The 20,175-nt window shown below is 40.7% G+C and overlaps 1 protein-coding gene across 1 annotated transcript; it reads left to right on the forward strand.

Moving 5' to 3' along the window:
• Window positions 1–10,096: 10,096 nt before the first annotated feature.
• Window positions 10,097–19,615, forward strand: LOC137298477 (perlucin-like). Its single transcript, XM_067830760.1, has 5 exons — window positions 10,097–10,181; window positions 14,745–14,833; window positions 18,120–18,210; window positions 19,011–19,233; window positions 19,516–19,615. The coding sequence occupies exons 1-5, from the start codon at window positions 10,118–10,120 to the stop codon at window positions 19,550–19,552; spliced, it is 504 nt and encodes a 167-aa protein (XP_067686861.1). The 5' UTR covers window positions 10,097–10,117; the 3' UTR covers window positions 19,553–19,615.
• Window positions 19,616–20,175: the final 560 nt, after the last annotated feature.

Here is a 20,175-nt window from a genome sequence, read left to right on the forward strand (position 1 = left end):
TAACTTTGCTGATAACGAGAGAAAAATATTTGTTTAATACGAAAGCAATGCTCCGTTACTTAACTTGCTGAGTGTGTTGTCTTTCAGAAGTGTATAACCCTATAAAATGATACAATGACAAGTGCTCCCTAACGAGGAAAAGTAAGAGAGGATAAAGTCTAGACAGATGCTCAGTCAACAACATTGCTATGGCAGATGTCCAATTAAACACAATACGATTTCTCATGACTATGGAAACCATTCCGTCAGTTTATATTAATGTGAAGTGTCAAAGTTCATTTACATTATCATTTATGCAATGTGTTTAGGTGAGTGTGTTCGTACACGCGCGCATGTGTGTATGCAATATCTTCATGAAAATTTGCGCGACCTGTTTTTCCTCGAAAAAAATGTGTCAATCGTATTAGTATCTCTTTTTACGTATATTAGAAATATTATTGTTCTTCTGTGCATATATTAGAACAAGGCAGAAATTAATACCCTTTAACCTATGTTCACGAAACACGATTTGCGAAGGATTTCGAAACAATAAACACCAAAATAAACCGATACAATATAACATATATGGAATACGATCGTTTAAATACAAAAATATTCACACCATAATTTGGCATTTGTTTTCGCAGTCAAGTGGTCACAAACTCGAAATCGCAACATCAAAGCATGAAATGCGCGAAACGGCATGGCCCGTACAGGCACCGTAGACACTCTGTCACCGCGCGTTGAAATTCTCGACCCAGAGAACGAAGAACCACAGTCTCACGATAAGTTAATGTTGGGAAGCCTGGTACTGTTGTTATCAGCGGTCATCTCTGGAAGACAAAGGGTCAGCGTTTATCAGGGGAAAAGAAACTCAGGGTGCAATTGCTTTGCACATGTCATGCCCAGATGCCAGTTATACACATAAGCACATGTCCATGCTCCACGCTTTGCTACAACCTAAGATGCTAGCACGGGTCTTTTTTTTATATTTTTCTGAGTTTGCTTTTATTTACACGCTTAAAATGTGCAGAAGCAAAACGAAGCGTCTTAATTTCCACCAGAGATCATATTAATAAATCTGTTGCACTTATTTTGGGTGAGAATTACATCTCATCTTGTCCACGTCATGCCAATAATATCAAGGTCAAGTGTTGACTTTGTTTTTTATGTTCAGCCACAATAAAACGCCGGCCGTTACAGAGACTTCCAGATAATTTTGATTTAACGTTGATCAGTAGTACGACATTAGCAGGAACCCGACAATTTACGAGTGAAGCACATGATGGCATTTATCAGTTAGGATGGAAGTGTTTGGGATATTCCAGAAACTATAGACGCTTTAAGAACTATCTAACAGTGAACATTACTTTACTCACTGCCGCCACCCCACATGGGATATTTACGGGAACAATTCCCCAGTTGAATATTGCAAAGCTGCAGAATATAGCATTCCAAGACGTAGGCATTGAATACTCAAGGTCTCCTACAATGTCAGGAACAGGAGAACACGAAAAGACTATTTCCCGTGGAATGATTGTAATCAGATCTGAAAATCCTTCTTCCATTTAAATTTACGATTCCCTAGTCGTAATAGAAGGAGTGGCGGGCATCAGAGGCTTGCAGAAGGGGGTTACTTTTAAATGCTATTAAATCCATTTTCCGAAAAACTCACTTATGTAAATTCCACAAAGGTAATGTTATTACATGTCACACATTTATTGATAGTGCTTTGAGTGGCGTTTTAGACAGGTTGGAGGGACAATATAGAATGTGGAAGGCTGCCTAACAACGGTACAAGAATCTGCATGGAAACGTCGCACTCACGAAATGTAGAAGCTGTTATCCATAAAGTTTGTCTGTTTTATATCTTGATGTGAACAGTAATGACGAATGAGGACTATTTTATGGATATACAACTTCTTTGGTCTGTGTAGGGGACATTTCGACATAGATTCTAATATCTTTCAGAAGCAAGTGAATCTACGTCGAAACATAACAGAACAAATAATAAAGAAGTTGTATATCCATAAAAATAGTCAAAGAAGTCATACTAATAGCATTTCCAAACAATGATGTCAGTCTAATGGATACGGTCAGTGACGAGCAACTATCGTGTTTGAAACCCTACGATATCATAGAGATTTTATGAGTGAGTTATCTGGAAAAGGTACTTTGGAGCGCTCTTCGGGCTTCTTATTTGATATGTACACCCTAAAGTGGTATAAAAGAACGACAAAATGCTCCCACAACACCTACAACGTCCGGTAAGAAGGCACCATAAACTGACTGGTATATGATTTATGATGGAAGTCGTCTTCTCATCTCAATTGTAACAATGATGTGCAAATTAGTTTCGATGCATATTTTATTAGTATGCCGCCATTCACTTAAGAATTATTGATAAATGTGTGATATGCATAAAAGAATTTTCCATATACGCAACATATTCATGCAAATGCATCTCCTTTGTCTTGATCTTAAAACAACAATTTCTATTTTTCATTGTGTTTATCACAAGGTTATAACCGACTCGTAAATATAACCATGTTTATGCTCTGAGCCCTAATGGTGTTTATAGTAATACAATAAAGTCATATTATTATAGCAATCTGTACTCATATGCTCATGGTGTAGTTTGAAAATGGACCCTACTTGTAGCCGACCTTGTAAATATCGGACGGATTCAGCTGCTTGAAGAAATAAGCAAAATGTCATGCGAACTAATCAGACTAACTTCAAGTGATGAAGCAATCGAGGCGTCACGAGCACCATAATGTTTTTATCATAATAGATTATAGGAAAATGCACTGATGTAGAAGGTGATATGTGAAGTTGTTTGAAGTTTGTCATGTGCTGCTACTGAGGCTGTTGCAAGCACACTAGTAGGAGATGGTGAGGATGCCAGTAGACGCTGCCCTCCACGTCGTGTCATCACAGGTCAAAAACATAACCTCACGATTCCCAGTACGGCGACAAAAATAGATTTCAAATATTGCTGAGGGTTGCTTTTCTCTTTAAAATGTGCTCTAAATAGTCATAAATCACACTCGTCGTCTTGGGGTATCACGCCGGCAGTAATCGCTACACCAGAGCTGCCCTTGGGAACATGGCGACACAAGTCGCCATACTGTGATACAAATGTATAATTATATGAACGTAAGCTCAACTGTTTGAAAGCTTGACACACGATGACATTTTAACCAATCTTCTCCTTAGCCTTTTAATATCTAAAGACATAAAGAGTTTACATAAAGCAATTTTAGTTGCTAAACTGCTTTCATTGATGTGCTGTGAAATGATAAGAATTCATTTCTTATCCAGTGGGCATTAAGCAAGCATCTAACAGGTCGATATTCTGGAGAGAAAAAAATGCTTCCAGAAAACGTTTAATTCAAGAACCAATGACAATGACACTGTACAATGACGATGTTACTCAATTTTCCTTTTAAAATGGTATCCAAATGTACCATGTATATTAAGCACCAGACAAAGCTAATGAAAGGAGGGAGTGACTTTTCTTTGTATATTCATGCATAAACTATGACAGCTTTGAGGGATTGAAAGTCTTCGTAGTACTTAGTCAGCAATATCTACGGCTGTATCACGCTCGTCCGTCGTGGAAATCATGGGTGAATTCACTGTTTCATCGTGACCTGTATGGTCAGTACTATCTTCAAGGCCATCTGTAGTCAGCAAAAACAAAGCAATGTCCATAGCGAACCTTTGTAATGTACCGATACTTCTCGATAACATTTTAAGAAGTTGGGACGTACGATATTGATCAGACGTTTTGGATAGCAACTTCTTATATTTCGTAAGTACGAAATATAAGGATTTGTTATCCATAACGTTTGTTAAATATTACCTTTTATTAAGAATCTATTTTCCCATTTACATCTCTAATAGTCTTATAGATGTGCCGTCTCATCCTCTAATTCAGAGAAAATGTTCCAACTGAAAAAGCAACTTAAAGAATCGTGATATATGATTTTGGGCAATTGTAACAACATCTCGCTAATGAACAACTTAACAATCATTGTTTAGAAAACACATCAACCAATAACATATGGTTTGTGCCCGGTCGTTGTTTTGTGAACTTGCAAACGCTGAAACACTATTGTTTCATGCAGCGGAAAGGTTATGAATGCACAGATGACATTTTCGATGGCATAATCAAGAACGCGAGATATTTCCGCTGAGTCTATAATTGTACCCACGCATTTTTCAATTTTTTTCGTCTTTGAGAATACCATTTCCTTTTTCCTGAGATTGAATGTCTTTACATGATACATTGAGTAATTGACAAATGCACGGACGGGTGAATACAACAGCTAAATAAAGTAATAGGAAAATATATGAAGAAGGGAAGGTGGAGTATCAAAATTAGTTGTCAAAGTTCACTGACGCCCGAAGGCCGAATTTGACGAAAAAGTCGAGTATTGCGAGATACTGATTGGTATGATGTTCTTGTAACATTACCAATGATGCTTGTATATAATCTGTCACCATCAAAGTTTTGTTTGTTTCTTCTCGCGTATGGAGAACCAATGTATCGAGTATTGGTGGAAGATGCGGATTGATGTAGATTCGAAATCCTTCGTGTCGATCACGGATGTGAACTCTCTGACTATTTTAACCCAGATTGGTCGATCTCCTTGTATGCTCATATCTAACTCCTAACTCCTTCTAACGACTAAGTTTATAAGGTTAGAAATACGTTGATCTTGACGAGACTATAGTACATGTTATTGATAATACCCGAGCATGGACAGATGCTCAGATATGTGGATGTGGCAAATGAAGCGTCAACAGTGTAAAACAGACAAATGAGCCTGAACTAGATTCTATGTAAAGAGACGGTGTATCGAATATATGTGAAAGTGGCAGAGTGGATGGACGTACAGTATGTTTGCAACAGTCTGTCATTGTGTCTGACTATCTCTTAAATGAACCCTGATAAATAAATGAAATTAGCCCAAAGTAGTGAGCATTCAAAATGGTTGAGAAAGGCAATCTATGCAGAATACAGAACACCACATATCTACAATAGATGGAGACAAGGCCCTCACATCTGTAACGGATAACCATATGTCGAAACGGAAGGCCATACTTCTAAGATAGGTGAAAAAAGGTTTCATCTGCCATCTTTGAAACAAGGTCCACATATGTATGATAGATGGAGGAAGGCCCACAATATGTGAAGGACGGCACATATCGTTCGTCACGACGAAGGCCCGGGTTCGATTCCCCATTTGGATACAATGTATGAAGCCCGTTTTTGGTATCCCCCCACCGTGATATTGTTGGAATATTGGTAGTAACGGCGTAAAACTTAAATCACTCACTCATATCTACAATATGTGAAGCTAGGCTCATAGGTCTACAAGACAACAGATACTTCTATAACTGTTAAAGGAAGGTCCATGAGGCTAGTAAAGGAGCATACCCGTGAAGGTCCGGGGTAGAATAGACCTTCAGCAACCCATGCTTGCCATAAAAGGCGACTATGCTTGTGGTAAGAGGCGACCAACGGGATCGGGTGGTCAGACTCGCTGGCTTGGTTGACGGCATGTCATCGGTTCCCAATTGCGCAGATCGATGCTCATGTTGTTGGTCACTGGATTGTCTGGTCCAGACTTGATTATCTACAGACTGTCGCCATATAGCTGGAATAAAACTAAATGCTGGAGCTGTTGGAATTTGGAACGTCCATATTTGTGTAATAGGTGAAGGCTGGATGATCCAGAGTGTCTACGTGTTTGGCAACTAAAACCTTGATGGTTGTGACTTGGGTGGGGTTCTCACACACATGTATGTAGAAATATATTCGCACCCACATTCACATACGGCATACTTGGGATGAGCCATCATAACAAATACTATACTTGGCGTTGTTTCAGGGTCACATAGGTGTCTAACGTCAACATTTACCTCGGTACATCCGATTAGGTTGAGTATGTGATTAGCACCTAAAACACTTGTTGTTTATGTCCACATCTCGCAGGCTTAATGCCTGATGTGAACCTAAACAGTGGTTTAGAACATATGCAATGCATGGTTCATTTAAGTGCAACTGAAAATGCGATGTTAATTTTATTATTACCTGCATGACCCCTCAACAATAACACTTATCAACCATTGTACATGGGTACGTGTCAGAAAGGTCTGGTCCGAAACGACGCACCATTTGGATCTTCAGAGATGTGTGGAGGCAAAGGATGATGTCTTGAGATGACAGGAATATTGCGAACAGGTGCGCAAAACCACAGTCACTCACACTTAACGTGACATAACACACGGGAACCCACCGATTTCGTTCGAAGGAAACAATCGGGCTGTACGTACACATGCCCAAACAAACACCGTGACACGGTATAGGCGCTCCCAGCTGGATCGACCGGTGTATGAAAACAAATATACATGAATATGGCATCGGGAGTGGGACCTTGCCCTGATGGGCCTGAGATGCCCGTGTCACATTACAGTAAAGTGTTCGAATGATCAAACATGACGTTGCCAAACTGAATTACACTGCAATACCGTGTAGAAGGAGTAACATAACAAGTCTTACCATATCTAAGGTTATATATAGTGTTGACATATGCATTTTCAGAAATGCTACTTGTACAGTAAGGTCAGACTTTTCATAGAAACTAGACATACACAAGCTATGGTCACCAAACCTGTGATTTTACATCCTGACAACAAATACATACAATAAAACCTTTTATTATTATAGAGTGTAACTAACATTAGCTTGGTACTTTCTATTTGAAAGTCCAAAACCCGTGAAGGCCTTCAACAACCCATGCTTGCCACAAAAGGCGATTGTGCTTGTAGTAAGAAGCTACTAACAGGATTGAGCTGTCAGGCTGACTTGGTTGACACATGTCATCAGTTCTCAATTGCGCAGATCGATATGCATACGGTTGATCGCTGGTCTGTGCAATATGTTGCATATGAGCGCAACGACTCACTGACAGAGGTTTTGTTTGCAGGAAAACACATTCAGAAACAAGAAATTTACGCGACAAAGAGACAATGTGAACAATATGTACTTTCACAATATGGCGACATATTTGTCCAAAAGAATTCGAAACTAAACACAACTGTCAAACGCCTCCTAATAGTATGAGAGTGAAAAAAAACCCGTAAGATAAAGGCGTGCTGGAGAGTAGGCGGTTAGGGTGCGGGTGTGGGAGAAGATGAGAATGTAAATACGGGTGGACATGCGAAGGTAAGGGTAAGGGTAACAGTTCTGGCTAGAGGAGGCGGGCAGTGGTGGTTGTAAGGGTACCGATGAGAGAGGTTGTAAGGGTGAGGGTGACAGTGATGTGACAGTGGTGGTTGTAAGGAAGTCGATACAGGTGCCGACGAGAGTGTTGGGTATGATGACAATGGTGACAATGGTGGTATGGTGACAATGATGGGTGACGATGGAAGTTGTAAAGGTAAAGAGGCGGGTGCTATGAGAGTGTAGGAAAGGGTGGGGGTGACGGTGAGGTGACAATGGTGGTTGTATGGGTGCCGACTCAAGAGGCGAGAAAGGGTGTGAATAAAGATGACGTTAAGGACTGTATGTGTAGAGTGAGGGTGCGGGTGTTACCAATAGTCAAAACTCGATCAGCCAACCTTTAGTAGAAAGCGTGGAAGCTAGCTGAACTAGGATTTACCTCGTGTCAACATGAACACATATAATACCAGAGTCCCTGTCAAAGGCGTGAAAGAAGTAAAAGTAAACGGAAATTTCGTTAATGATCCACACACGGACCACGCATTTAGGTGCAGTTATTCCTTTACTCAGCAATACAACTGAGCCATGTCGTGAGATGCGACAGTAATTAGATGAAATTAGTTTCGTATGCTGCATAAAGTTAAATAGCAGGGTGATATTTCTGGTAACGTGTACAACATGCCACCGGAGTAAGGAGTGGGCCGGTTTGTGATAAATAGTGTAACATTTCGTTTATTTAATCAGCAGCCACCTTTTTCCTGAACGTCTCAAACTGAGAACTAGGTCGACAGAGCATTAAACATGTAAACTTAATCCTACTTCCAAAGTTCGCTGTTAAAGCTTCCAAGTATAGACGCTTCTTTTGATCAGTTTCAACATTTTATGTAATGCCTTTATAGGGCGGTCGGGTAGTGATTTAATCATTCGGCCGATGACCCACAGAGGTACAAAATGAGTTGTCCATTTCTGCTGTTCCCTGCTGTGATATTTGTGGAATATTGCTAAAACTAATCTCACTCACTAATTGTTTTAACGTCACCTCGTCCTAAGATAAAGTTAAACCTGTGTTTCAACACACATTCTGGACATATCTTTTCGGATATCAGATTAAACTACAGCGAAACGTCATTGACCCGTACTCCCATTTACCGATGTGATATACAGTGTCTGGTTATAGGTGAATTCACTGTCTGACAGCATGCTGTGTATGTACATAATTTCAAATTAACGTCACATTCTTACTTGACCATGGTACAAAAATTGTATCAAATCGTCGCACTCAAACTCGAATAAAATAGCATGTTATCTAAAAAGTATAAAATATTGGCATTATTGTACCAGGCAACCTCCCAAGTATTCTTTAGCAAACTGTAATCTAATAATAATGGTTAACATTACTAACAAAACTAATTTTATAGCAATACCAAGTGTACAAACAAAGATTTATTGATGGATCCAACAAATATACCACCAAAATCTTGTTTCTTTGATCAGCCGTTGTTAGAACCAATGTAGTGATGCTATTTTGTATTTGACTGTTGCGAGCAGATGTCATAGAGGTGGCGTTTCCGAATAAACGGCGTCTGAAATGTCATGTTATCCGTGCACATGTTTGAGACAATGAGACAAATGCTAATGTGCTTGCTTCTTTTAATATCAAGTTAGAAATCTTTCCATCCTATTCAGTTTTCTTGTTATCTTTACTTGTCACAGTGATTTTATAAACGCAAGGAAAGTATTGCGGACATCAAGGCATTCTGTATATCGCGCTTGACTTTCTACATCATAAAAATCTACTTATGAAAAAATGTTAAATTTGGTAGGTTTCTAATGAACAGAGTAACTGCTTAACTCTTTGACCCTTTGACGTGCTTCATTGAAAGCATTTGCCGAACTATGCGTCAACGAAGCGCTTGCGATGAAGAAACCATTTAGTCTGGGAAGAGTTATGTCCCTTATCTTCCTGCGCGTTCTGGTAATTTCACCCCTCTTACAACAAAGCACCACTTCCTTCCATGATCATATGTATGTACATAAAGTGTACGTATGCACAGGTTATAACAAGAAAATACACCCAAGAAAACAAAACCCAACCGCTTTTTTCTCGGGTGAGATGTGAGGCACTGGTCTAGGGTTCAGTCCGATAGTCTAACATTGCCACCTTGTTCTCCTTACCTGCTGTGAGCCATGAGATGAAGCATCCAAGCAGTGCAAGCATTTTCAAATACGTGGACTGTACAATGACTGATCTAATTTGGATCCCACTTCTGTGTTTTGGGCAAAGATATTTAACCATGTAGGAATGTCATGTTAATGAATTTATAACCGGCCTAAAACACCTTTTTTTGTCAAATTACCTGAGCATTTCTCGTGTGTGACCTTGAAGTGTGACTGATGCGGCAACTGTATTACATTCTTCGTAGTACGTGTGCGTAGATGTGGTGTCTGGACTGGACGTCGGCCCTTGGGTGAGAGAAGTGCCGCGATTCAGTTAAGAAATTTCAGTGATGCTTCAAAATGTTTTGACTTGTTCTCATAATAATCCAGATGGGTATATTAATGCGTAAAGATACGCACTTATACCACCATATAGACTTGTGGGTGGCGCAGCAGGCATCGCAACCCAGTCAAAAATTCTGGGATAACATCCGACTTGTCGTAAACAACAATAACGAAAGAAACAACCAGTTGCCAAAGTGTACCTTCAAAGCCAGATATAGTTCCGTTCATATACGTTTGAAGCATTCATAAAATGCACATAGAACTAAATTACCTTTTCCATTTTAGTCACCTTTCCCATTCTGATAGTGTCTCGCTTTTAAAACAAGTTATTGGACAAGTTCATGTAGGACTCATGACCCGCCTGTGGTGCAGCTGACGTGTTCCCATTGTACTGACAAAATGGCGACCACACGTCCAGTATTTCTACACCATATGGCTTGGTTGGCCGTTTTAGCTGCCACAGGTAAGTATCATAGGTGCCGTGCACATTTACCCCGGGTTCGCATTTTTCAACAACATAATCTTGGCTTGTGGTTCTTTCTAACCAGGTCTAGCCACCATCTCAGTCACTGGTTTGACGTCACATAACATTTGGTGTTCGTTTGCATTTGGATGCGTATCTTGGTGCATTTTAACGTCCGTGTATATGTGTGTTCTGTTGTGTTCATGCATGCGTGCGTGCGTGCGTGCGTGCGTGCGCGCGCGCGTGTATGTGTGAAACGCGTTGGTTCACTGTCTCTGTATGTGTGTTGTGGCGTGCACGTGTGTGTGTCTGCTAGCAACGGTTTCATCCACTGTGTGTGAATGAATATGGTTCGAGAGTGTATTAGACCTCCGTGTATGTGACTATGTATGGTTCGACCACTGTGTGTGTGTGTGTGTTTTAACGTGTGTTAGTACATTGTGTGTTAGAATGTTGCGAGTGCGTTTTAGCGTGTCTTCGTCCACTGGGTGTGTGTTAGTGTGTCTTCGTCCACTGGGTGTGTGTTAGTGTGTCTTCGTCCACTGGGTGTGTGTTAGTGTGTATCCATCCACTGGGTGTATGTTAGTGTGTCTTCGTCCACTGGGTGTGTGTTAGTGTGTATCCGTCCACTGGGTGTGTGTTAGTGTGTATCCATCCACTGGGTGTGTGTTAGTGTGTATCCGTCCACTGGGTGTATGTTAGTGTGTCTTCGTCCACTGGATGTGTGTTAGTGTGCATCCGTCCACTGGGTGTGTGTTAGTGTGTCTTCGTCCACTGGGTGTGTGTTAGTGTGTATCCGTCCACTGGGTGTGTGTTAGTGTGTATTCGTCCACTGGGTGTGTGTTAGTGTGTATCCGTCCACTGGGTGTATGTTAGTGTGTCTTCGTCCACTGGGTGTGTGTTAGTGTGTCTTCGTCCACTGTGTGTGTGTTAGTGTGTAGCAGCGTGTGGTCGTCCACTGGGTGTTACTATAATGCGAGTGTGTATTAGTGTGTGTTCGTCCACTGGGGGTGTGTGTTTCAGCGAGTATTCGCCCACTGTGTGTGTATTAGTGTGTGTTTGGCCACTTTGTGATGTTAGTGTGTATCCGTCCACTGGGTGTGTGCTAGTGTGTAGCAGCGTGTGTTCGTCCAGTCTATGTTACTGTGGTGCGAGTGTGTATTAGTGTATGTTCGTCCACTGTATGTGTATTAGCGTGTACTCGTTCACTGTGTGTATTAGTGTGCGTTCGTCCATTGGGTGTGTATTAGTGTGTATTTGGCCACTTTGTGTGCATTAGTGCGTGTTCGTTCACTCTCTGTCACTACGATGCGAGTGTGTATTAGTGTCTGTTCGTCCACTGTATGTGTATTAGTATGTGTTTGGCCACTATGTGTGGATGAGTGTGTTCGTCCACTTGGGGGTGGGGTGGGTGGGTGGGTGGGTGGGTGTGTTAGCGTATATTGGTCCACTGTGTGTGTATTAGCGTGTGTTCGTACACCGGTGTGTATGTGCATTAACGACCGCTTCGTCCATGTTGTGTGCAAGGATGCGTGAGTGCTGTTGTTCGTATGTTTATGTGAGTGTCTCCGTCTCCCTATGCGTCGCTTTCGAGAGATTACGGGGAGAAAAGTACCTCCAGTGTAAGAATGTGTCATGCATGTGTCTTTTCGAGTGCACGTGGACAATTATTTCCCTACACGAGTCAATAACTCGCCTAAAACGCATGTGCTGCTGATGTTCAATGTGTTGCACGCGAGTTGGGCGCCCGTTGAATGGGCTGGGTTTGACAAACAGATCAATTGAACACTGAGCAAAATGTATAAGGGTTATTCATCTTGGGTTAATGTTTCCTCATTGACCTGCGTTCACCAGATCATACATGGTAGGAAACTTTTAACGGTTTAATTATTTAACGATACCAGAAAGGATTATGAACTACCGTGACTGAAAATAGAGTATTTGTGATCCATATATATTCTCCTTAGATTTGCGAATTATTACAACAGCCCAGACCTCATACAGTAGCCCATTATTCGTGCCCAGGGACACCAAAGGCTACAGTTCATGTGGGAATGGTAGTTAATGCTTAGTATCATGTACATGGGATAACAAGACGACTCTAATCCTTCCTTCATTTGCAGGTAATCCTTTTCATGATCATGGAAGGAAGTAGTGCCACGAGTTCATGCATTCTTCCGATGGGATGAATTTGCGGTCGTTTAAAAAATCGCTGTCTGTTATTTATTACAAGTCTTCTTGTTTGAATTTCACCCGTGAATTTCACCCGTCTCCATTCATTGGAGTAGAATATGCGAGTAGAATATATATGGCAAAACATACCGAAAGAGCAGGAGACACACAAATACCACGTGGGAACGTCGGGACCAAACACACCACCCCAGAATGAACGTGAAGCATGAATTGTGTAAAGTGTTCTTCGATAACGATGGGGTTTTATTTGTCTGTCACCATAGTTGTACAGCAAGTGAAAACATGCCACGACTGACAGAAACTGAACGCAATAACGTCATCGGCCGCCTGCAGACAGGCGGTACCAGCCGTAGGCATGCTCCTCACATATCACTTTTCACCATTGCAAGAATTCAGTATACCGTTATACATATTACATTCTTCGGTCACACGTCCTTCGAACTACTCAAAAAGCAAGAGGTCATTTTTCAACACGACAAAGACCGACTTCACATGGCAGGACTGGCGACGGTCAAAAGAACCATGAACTGCCATTTATAGTAAGGATACAGGATGAACAGTCCCAATTCATAATCTTAATAATCTTAATACGTAATAGTCATGCAAGATATTGAGAACAGATCACCTTCTTTCATGAGTGCCATGATGAACCTCGGATGAATTTCGACAATTTAATATGCTCTGTTGATTACTTATATAATATACTATCGAGACTATAGACGGGGAACCTGAACTTCCAGTTTGAATAAGCGTGAACAACCGTTTCAAGGATAGACATCTTATGAACGCACCACCATTTTTCTTTATCAGAATCCGTAAACACGACGCATGAAATGCACGTGCACAACGCAGTAGCCCCCATACACGTGCAGGGGTGTCTTTCTTGATTTTGACGGTTTTCTGGAAGACCGTAGACCCTTAATTTAGACAATTATCATGCATCACACTGTTTCTAGTCAAGTTTGTTTTGTTTGAAAAGAGGCACACATGCAAATTGCACGTCATGCACCAATCGGCTTTCAAAAGCGATTACTGTATAAAAAACAACTACGTTCATAAGGGAGGGCAAGTGGTGATTCACTCTCAAAACATTCATTATTATCACCTCAACGTTGATTGATATATCTCCCATTTTTCCTAATCGTATATTAAAAATGACGTTTCGGAACTTACTTTTCAGGGTATACATAAAGTATCTATCTGAAAACAGCTTATGCGTTTCTTTCTCTTTTTTGCAGGGTATATATCAACATCTGTTGTGTATTAAATCACCTACACACCTTTACCCACAAACCGATCGATCGAAAAAAACCCAAACATTATTGTTTACGGGATGTATGTATGTATGTATGTATGTATGTATGTATGTATGTATGTATGTATGTGTGTGTGTGTGTGTATGTATTTATGTATGTATGTGCGTGCGTGCGAGCGTGCGCGTGTGTGTAATGTCTGTGTGTGTGCGCGTGCGTGCGTGCGTACCCCTTCTGGTGAATTACAGGGGCAAAAGATGTGTGTGTGGGTGCCTGTTATCAACGTCTTTGCGTATGCTTACTGTGTGTTTCTGGTGCTGTGCATTTGCTCTTGTGCGTGTGCGTGTGCGTGTGCGTGTGCGTGTGCGTACGCATTTGCCTGCCCCTGTATGCTTGTATCTTTAGGGGATAACAGAGGAACGGTAGTAAATGCCTGTCGTGTGTGTCATTGTGTATGTGCTCATGTTTATCACACGAAGATGGACGGGGCACGGTTGGCCCAGTCGTCTGTGACACAGTGCACAGTTGTGTCCTTTGGGCATGCCAGAAACCCCAGATCATGAGTTCGAATCCAAGTTGGTCCTGCTCATGTTTCTAATTGGGTCAGCACTGCTTCCGCCTTTGTTTCAGGCTTTCTTCTCCCACTGTTGAGAGTGGCGTTAAACCAACTGCCTTACTAACTCAGGTGACCCGACATCTTGCCGTGAAAATACCTGCCTGACTATTTGATTAAATAATTTGGCTCATTCTGTCCAAAAATCTATCACCACTGATGTTATGTACTAGTATCTGTCACTTTATGTCATCTTTGCCTACTTAACATCTTCATCACAATCTTCCACAAAAACATCATGAAACGAAGAGTATTTCTCAACCATTCTGCATTTGTAAAATCACCGCGTCACGCCTTCCGACAGTTACGAAATTTCACTTAGTCTATTTAAAACTGAAATAATCGATATGTTTTCTCATGATGGTTTTGTCTGTTTTATTCAAGACAGATAGGCCGTCAAGTTAACAGAAGTAATTCAGTTCAATGTCGTTTCTTTATCATAGAAATAACCGCCTTTATTTCATTGGTTTTATGTGAAATGAGAAATGTTTTCTATCACATTAGCTTCAGCTATATGTCCCAATGGTTTTGTCCGCCATGACGACTCGTGCTACAAAGTCTTCCTGATACCAACAACTTGGCCGGAGGCGATCGTAAGTCTGCCAATAGCGATAAAACGTAGCATCAACAAATATAGAGACATTTCCCACCGATTAAAGTGACCGAGTAGGAAAGTCCACACGCAAGAGAAGTATTGGAACAATCGTAATTGCTACAGTGCTGTCGCAACAATTGAGAACGTAATAATTTTACACAGCTCCATTCCCCAAACTGATCTGAAGTGAAGCTAAATTTAAATTCAGATAATCTCTCTGTGCACTTAGATGCTTTTCCTTACTGTATCGTTCTGGCCCAATTCATGTCATGTGTTTTAAGTCTCACATGGATGTCGTTTTCTGATTGGCTGAGCGCACTTCCATTATTTTCAATGTACCCCGCTTGCAAGTTAGTAACATGTTTGTGTACCTCGCTGGCAACGCCGCACTCATTTGATACTTCGTGGCAATAGCATTTTTCATCTCGAATGGCATTGAATCATATATATATTATATACAGGCATTACTGATGTTTTACGAATGCAAATCGATGGAAGGGAAATAACTCCAAACCTGTTTCTTTTTCTCTGCAAAACCTAGCGATAGCTACAAGACGATATCTGCAATGTAGAACTAACACAGAGGTGTTCGGTAAGATAAAATCGTTGTTCACTGGTCCCGCGGGGCTATGGGTTGATGGACCCTCGATGTTTGGGTACATCAACTCCTGTCCCCCTTGTGAAAAGTGAATAACTTACAGCATTGTCCCAACATTGGGGTAATTGTGCTATTTCACTGATGTATCAGTGTACATTCATGTAGGAACAATATATACCCATTTTTCACCCTGCTGCAGTAACAAAACGATTGCACCTGTCCGAGTGATATTCTTAGGCTGACACCGTTATTAAAACTTTACTACAGATCCGGACTGAGAAAGAAATGCGTTCTTATTTTTGTGAAGTAATGTATTGGAGGTATGTTAATGTCAACTAAATGATGAAACGGAATTGCGTATCATCACGTAGATAGTACGGTAATGCCGTTGTCCAATATCACTTTCAATCACTACCTGTGATTCACGCGTTACTACCTGTGATTAACGCGCCATTAATCGATTGCATTTTTACTGCGAACGCCATTTCGGTGTGCGGAAGTTATGACTAAACCCACTGCGTAGATCGTGATTACTCAGTAATGGCACAAAGTACACAACACATCTGTTTAAGTACATTCCACGTGCTATACCTTACGCATCTGTTCAGTATGTAACGTGAAGGAACACTCCGAAAGTATCACGAAACCCCGAAGGCTGTTAGAAACACATGAAACAAGTCAAAAGGATAATAAAATACGAAAGGAAAAGACAAATCTATTCAATATATTAATATTTAATTTATTGTAAGAAGTGGGCCGTTGAAAAAAACAAACCTATAACAAATACATTAGTATTACCCCAAATAACATCCTTTGGACTTTCGCCAGACAACTTCTTCAAAGCGATCACAGACTCGGTGGGCGTGATTCTATCTGACATCAGCGTGTTCTTGTCCACACGGTGTGTAACAGCTGCGTAAACTATTGACCAGCTAGCATGTATCGTACCTGTTGACGATAGCAGATGGAGCATATTCCGGATCAATCCTCAAACGCCCACATGTCCCTATCGGTTTGCCCGCCTACAAAGTGAAAAACATCAGTTGCGCCACTGCAAATAAGTGTCTTGGAAACCATGATATAGAGCAATGCCTCCCTCACCCTCACCATCAAATTTATATTTTATTACGTTTTCACTTGCAGCAATGGGAATCGCGTGTACATACGTACCGTGTTGAGATTTACTTACCTTTTTCCAGATTCAACAAAAGGAGTGGTTTCATGACTCTCTTTATATTAGGAAGAAGTTATGGTTTGTTTTTTAAGAAACTTTTATGCGTCGTAAATATGTAAAATCCATTTAAAATCCGGTAAACCGGTGATCCAAAACCGAGGAATCATTATTACTGGAGAGCGGTACTTCAAAATTCAAAATTAGCTGTTTGTTACACCAATTTTAAATCAATTTATTGAATTAAATGACTTTTCTTTGCGATGACCGTTGACAATCACATGAATTATTAACGAATAAACGTTTATCAAGCATGCTGACAGTGTCTTACATTAACATTAACTTATGACTATGTTAGCGCTAAGAATTCTTAGAAAATCTGGGCTCAGCACTATACCTCTGGCGTGAAGGTTGCTGTTATCTAACGCTCACCCTTCTCTGTACAGTCTTCCTGCACAGTAGTTGTTCTGTGAACCACGAAGAGATATTTTCGTTAATACTTCAGCAAATAAGTGACATTTGTAACAAGACAAACATAAAGATCTATGTTTTCACTTTCAACTAAAAGGCGACATTACGGTGAAAGTCTGGGTTATAGTGCTCGATACATAATTTGATTTCGTTTGTATTATCTAACATACAATGAAAATAGGTCAAAATTAATTGTATGATGTTGCTCCTTTTACTCATTTTGTACACATATCAATGTCCACATGTCAAATTCATATTTGCTTCATTCAGCAAGAAATGACATAGAAGTTGAAGAATTTGACATAATGGTAATTGCTACACAGTGGTACATATCACATGACAATGTGGAGCTATGTGGAATAAACACGGGGTCGCACACACATCACCAGGAACACGGCCCCGTTTCACAAAGCTCTCGTAAGCCTAATGTCTCGTACCGTTCTCGTAAACCTAAGATCTCGTGACTTTTATCATAGTATTCGTACCTTCCATTGAAGCCTTAAGCTATAGGAAGTACGAATGATACGAGAAAAGTTACGAGATCTTAGGCTTACGAGAACTTAGAGATCATGAAAATGATTTAATTATTTCTTTTACAAATGCTCTGTATGACACGATATGATATTTGAGGCGCAACAAGTACAAGAGTTGTCTCAAGAGCCCAAGATGGTACTCACCACATAGCAGGCCAGGTAGTCATAGCATAGCCGTCAACATTCTTTTCAGAGCAAACCAAAAAAGAATATGTATGTATGAATGTGTATAAGCATATTGGTAGTTTGGATTAGTGAGCAAGATCAATCATTTACAGAGGATATGATCTGTGTAAATTATCGTTATGAAATAAACCTCACTTATCGCATACATGGAAACTCTATAATCGTTCCTTGGTTGAGGCTTTATGCCCTTTCACTTCACTTTCATACCAAGGTCATGATTTACTGCATTGTTGGTTCCGATTTGAGACTGACATTTTGTATTCAAATTGCCACTCAAGTTAACATTATTCCTGTAAAGGTATGAGTGAATTTCTGGTTTTTTTAGATATTCTGCGAAGCGTTTGGTGCAAAACTAGCCGAAATCTCCACACCATCGCAACAACAGTTTTTGGAATCTTACCTGGCACCGTTTAAGTGTAAGTCGAAACTTATTGTGCTTTTTTACAAAGGATCGTAATACACAACCTTAGTACCTTCTACTGCTCATAATAATGTATTTTTTAATGGTGTCTTTTTGTTGTCTTTAAAAGTGTTTACAAAGGTTACAAAGAACGTATATAATGATGTAGCGTTTAAACCAAATTACTATGCAACAGTCGGGGAGTTTGTTTTTAAACCGCTATTAGCAATTCCCAAACATATCCCGGCAGAGGACACCAGACTGAACTCATTGTACCCGTGTGGGGAATAGAATCCAGGTGTTCGGCTTAGAGAGCGAGCGCTTTAACCACTCAACTACCCCGCTGCCCTTTACTATGTCACAAAAAGTATTGACGTGGTAATACAGTTGAAGCAATGCATACTCATCTCCGTAAATGGCTTTTGTTTTTCATTGTGTAATCTGCCTGCTGACTGATACTGCTTTCATCTATTTACCACAAAACATCCATTTGAAGGCGTAGTGTGTCCTCCCCGACTGTATATGATACCTTCTTATAACATGTCACATTTTAAGCAAGAACTGTGAAGATCCAGGTTAGAATTGATCTTTTGTAACCCATGCTTGTCGTAAGAGGTGACTAACGGGATCGGGTGGTCAGGTTCGCTGACTTGGTTGATTCATGTCATCGGATCCCAAATGTGTACATCTCTGCTCGCGCTGTTCGTCACCCAGTTATTTACAGACAGCCACCATACAGCTGGAACAGTGCTGAATGCAGCGTAAAACTAAACTCACTCACACAGCATTATTAATATGCATTCCTGTTTGTGACAGCCTCGATAAACACACTGGATGTCTGGATCGGTGGAAGTGACCTCGTGGTTGAAGGCAAGTTCACGTGGTCCCAATCTGGTGACCCTGTTACCTACACACACTGGGTCCCAGGAGAGCCTAGCTCCGTGGAGGACGAAGACTGTTTGGCTCTCTTTACATATCATAACTTCATGTGGAACGACGCTCCATGCGAAACTAATCAGATGTTCCTGTGCCAAATACCGTGAGTTAAATTATGGCTGTTGGTTGAGGTAATTCTATTTTTTTGGGGGGGATATTATAAAAGAAACAGCTCACTGCATTACGCCCAGTTCACCGATGTTTACGAGTGAGATCGGTTTTAGTAATCGGTACTAACTGAAACTGTTAGGATAGCACTGAAATTGTGTTTGACTGTTTCTGTGGTGCTTCTTAGTACTGCAGACAAAATGTTTTCAAATCAGCATTTGAGTGAAGGTCTTTGTTGGCTATGAAAGAATGCTATACATCTTCGTCTAATTTTCAGGGGCTCTGGTAGTGCAGGATCTGGCATCATTGGATAATCTTTGGAACAACTGGCTTGCAGTAACAGTAAATATATCAATAAATGCCTTCGAGCTACTCTCCTCTGGCAGTCATACATATTGTTGACGGTCTGATATGGCGCATAGCCATGTATGTATGTATGTATGTATGTATGTATGGATGTATGTATGTATGTATGTATGGATGGATGGATGGATGGATGGATGGATGGATGGATGGATGGATGGATGTATGGATGGATGGATGGATGGATGGATGTATGTATGTATGTATGTATGGATGGATGGATGGATGGATGGATGGATGGATGGATGGATGGATGGATGTATGTATGGATGGATGGATGGATGGATGGATGGATGCATGCATGCATGCTGAAACCTATATGTTTAGGTCGGTCTTTCAAGTTGGTGATGACTATGACTAATCACGATGTGAATTGATTCGCTGCAGGTGTCAATGTCCAACAGATCTTTCACTGCCTTCTGTTCACAAATACCAAAGATCCATGGGATGAAATGTAACTTCAACACATTTGGGACGTTATACGCGAAGTGATCGAGCAAGCACTTGTTCCTTTGTTTGACACCCGTGAAGATCCGGGCTAGAAATGATCTTCAGTTGCCCATGTTTGTCGTAT

Source organism: Haliotis asinina, chromosome 10, assembly GCF_037392515.1.
Source record: "Haliotis asinina isolate JCU_RB_2024 chromosome 10, JCU_Hal_asi_v2, whole genome shotgun sequence".
Taxonomy (NCBI): domain Eukaryota; kingdom Metazoa; phylum Mollusca; class Gastropoda; order Lepetellida; family Haliotidae; genus Haliotis; species Haliotis asinina.